Source organism: Babylonia areolata, chromosome 8 (assembly GCF_041734735.1).
Source record: "Babylonia areolata isolate BAREFJ2019XMU chromosome 8, ASM4173473v1, whole genome shotgun sequence".
NCBI lineage: Eukaryota > Metazoa > Mollusca > Gastropoda > Neogastropoda > Buccinidae > Babylonia > Babylonia areolata.
Window position 1 is genome coordinate 51,131,901 of NC_134883.1, and position 2,500 is coordinate 51,134,400.

Consider the following 2,500-nt stretch of genomic DNA (forward strand, 5'->3'; position numbering starts at 1 on the left):
TGTCTGTCTCTGTGTCCCTGTCTGTCTCTCTCTCTGTGTCCCTGTCTGTCTGTCTCTGTGTCCCTGTCTGTCTCTCTCTCTGCGTCCCTGTCTGTCTGTCTGTCTGTCTCTGTGTCCCTGTCTGTCTGTCTGTCTGTGTGTCCCTGTCTGTCTGTCTGTCTCTCTCTGTCCCTGTCTGTCTGTCTGTGTGTCCCTGTCTGTCTATCTCTCTGTCCCTGTCTGTCTGTCTCTCTGTCCCTGTCTGTCTCTCTGTCCTGTCTGTCTGTCTCTCTGTCATTGTCTGTCTGTCTGTCTTTCTGTCCCTGTCTGTCTGTCTGCTTGTCTCTCTCTCTGTCCCTGTCTGTCTGTCTCTGACCCCCCTCTCTATGTGTCCCTGTCTCTGTGTCCCCCCCCACTCTCTCTCTGTCCCTGTCTGTCTCTGACCCCCCTCTCTATGTGTCCCTGTCTCTGTGTCCCCCCCCCCCCTCTCTCTCTGTCCCTGTCTGTCTGTCTGTCTCTGACCCCCCTCTCTATGTGTCCCTGTCTCTGTGTCCCCCCCTCTCTCTCTGTCCCTGTCTGTCTGTCTGTCTCTGACCCCCCTCTCTATGTGTCCCTGTCTCTGTGTCCCCCCCCTCTCTCTCTCTGTCCCTGTCTGTCTGTCTGTCTCTGACCCCCCTCTCTATGTGTCCCTGTCTCTGTGTCCCCCCCTCTCTCTCTGTCCCTGTCTGTCTGTCTCTGACCCCCCTCTCTATGTGTCCCTGTCTCTGTGTCCCCCCCTCTCTCTCTCTGTCCCTGTCTGTCTGTCTCTGACCCCCCTCTCTATGTGTCCCTGTCTCTGTGTCCCCCCCCCCTCTCTCTCTGTCCCTGTCTCTCTCTCTCTCTCTCTGGGAGTGGGGTTACAGCATTTTAGTCGGTTCTTCTTATTCTTGGGGATCACCCGATCCACATTACATTCTTTCTCTCTCCCCTTTTCTTTTAGATCTATATTCATAGCCTCCGAACAGTCGTCTTTCATTTTATCGTCACATCGTCATACAGTCTCCGTCACTGTCTCTGTCTGTCTGTCTCTCTATCACAATAAATGGACAATAACAACACTGTCATTGTTTCCATCACACACACACACACACACACAGAGAGAGAGAGAGAGAGAGAGAGAGAGAGAGAGAGAGAGAGAGAGAGAGAGAGAGAGAGGGGAGTAATGATGATTTCAGGCATGGGTGGGGTAGGGGAGGGAGATAATGAATTTTCGTCTAAAAATCACAAATGTGGATATATAGACGTTAAGCAAAAGAACGAACGAACACACACAGACACACACACAGAGTGACAGTCACAACTCACTTCCACCGACTCCTTGCCGTCTCCGAGCCGACCGTCTGAGCGACGAGGTCCGACTGAGGCTGAAAGACACCGACAACTCCGACGATGGTGACAATGACATCGTGGCGACGACAGACGACTGACGATGAAATGTGGCAGACAGACACACAGACACAAAGAGAGGTTTGACGACGGAGAAACTGATGTCGTGAAATCCGATGAAAGGAGTGTCAGCTGACGATATAGTTTATTCCGGAGTTGTTGTTTTTTTGTGTGTGTTTCTTTCTTCTTTTTTTCAAGTCACACGCATATAATATCTTGTGACACTGTCAACGATAATGTTTAACTGTAAAGATCAACTCAACAAAACGTTAACTCGGCTAAAAAGCAGCTGACAAGATTGTGGTTTTAGTGTTGTTGAACAAGTTGTATGTTGCTGGGTTGTTGCAGTGTTTTCGCCACTAACCACGCCTCTTTGACACACTTTTTCTGGTCCAAATATTCTTTTCGCCACTAACCACGCCTCTTTGACACACTTTTTCTGGTCCAAATATTCTTTTCGCCACTAACCACGCCTCTTTGACACACTTTTTCTGGTCCAAATATTCTTTTCGCCACTAACCACGCCTCTTTGACACACTTTTTCTGGTCCAAATATTCACAGTGCCGTGCACAAAGAAGTGTCACCACCAAGTCAGTTGCCGCTGCAGCTGATAATTAAATCATTGAAAGGAAGCTCAGCTGCGTTGACTCCAATCAAAACTGAGCAGCTGACTGATGACACATGCTTTGCTGGTGCTTTTTTTTTTAACCACTCTGCTTACTTCACACAATCAATGTCACACTGACACACTGAGTTAAAAAAAAATTAAAAAGTCGCCAAGTTTGCCTCAGGTGATGAATCAACATAAAAGAACCAACTGACACTCGATCTCAGCTCTGAAAATAAATAAATAAAGAAAGAAAGAAAGAAACCTCAAAAAGTAGCGTCAATACGAACCACACACACACAACACACACACACACACAGACACACACACACACAGTTTAGCTCTCAGACTATTATCAAATTCATTACGGACCAAGTATTGTTCTAATGTCAAGTGCATATGCTTTAGTAACCTGACAATTGAGCATATAATTTTTCACTGTAGCTTGATGAAGCCTTTTGTACACGAAAGTGTGTCTTCACAAGTGA

General features: G+C 47.4%; 1 protein-coding gene across 4 annotated transcripts in view; it reads right to left on the reverse strand.

Annotated features, from left to right (window-relative positions):
• Positions 1-2,500, reverse strand: part of LOC143284931 (SLIT-ROBO Rho GTPase-activating protein 1-like) — a 308,900-nt gene that overhangs the window by 200,344 nt on the left and 106,056 nt on the right. Inside the window, exon 2 of one of the 4 annotated variants that reach the window (XM_076592084.1) lies at positions 1,324-2,241. The exons of the other annotated variants lie outside the window; for them this stretch is intronic. Coding sequence (XP_076448199.1) covers positions 1,324-1,423 — 100 coding nt within the window. The 5' untranslated portion in view covers positions 1,424-2,241. The remainder of the gene's footprint in view (positions 1-1,323; positions 2,242-2,500) is intronic. 4 annotated transcript variants of the gene reach the window in all.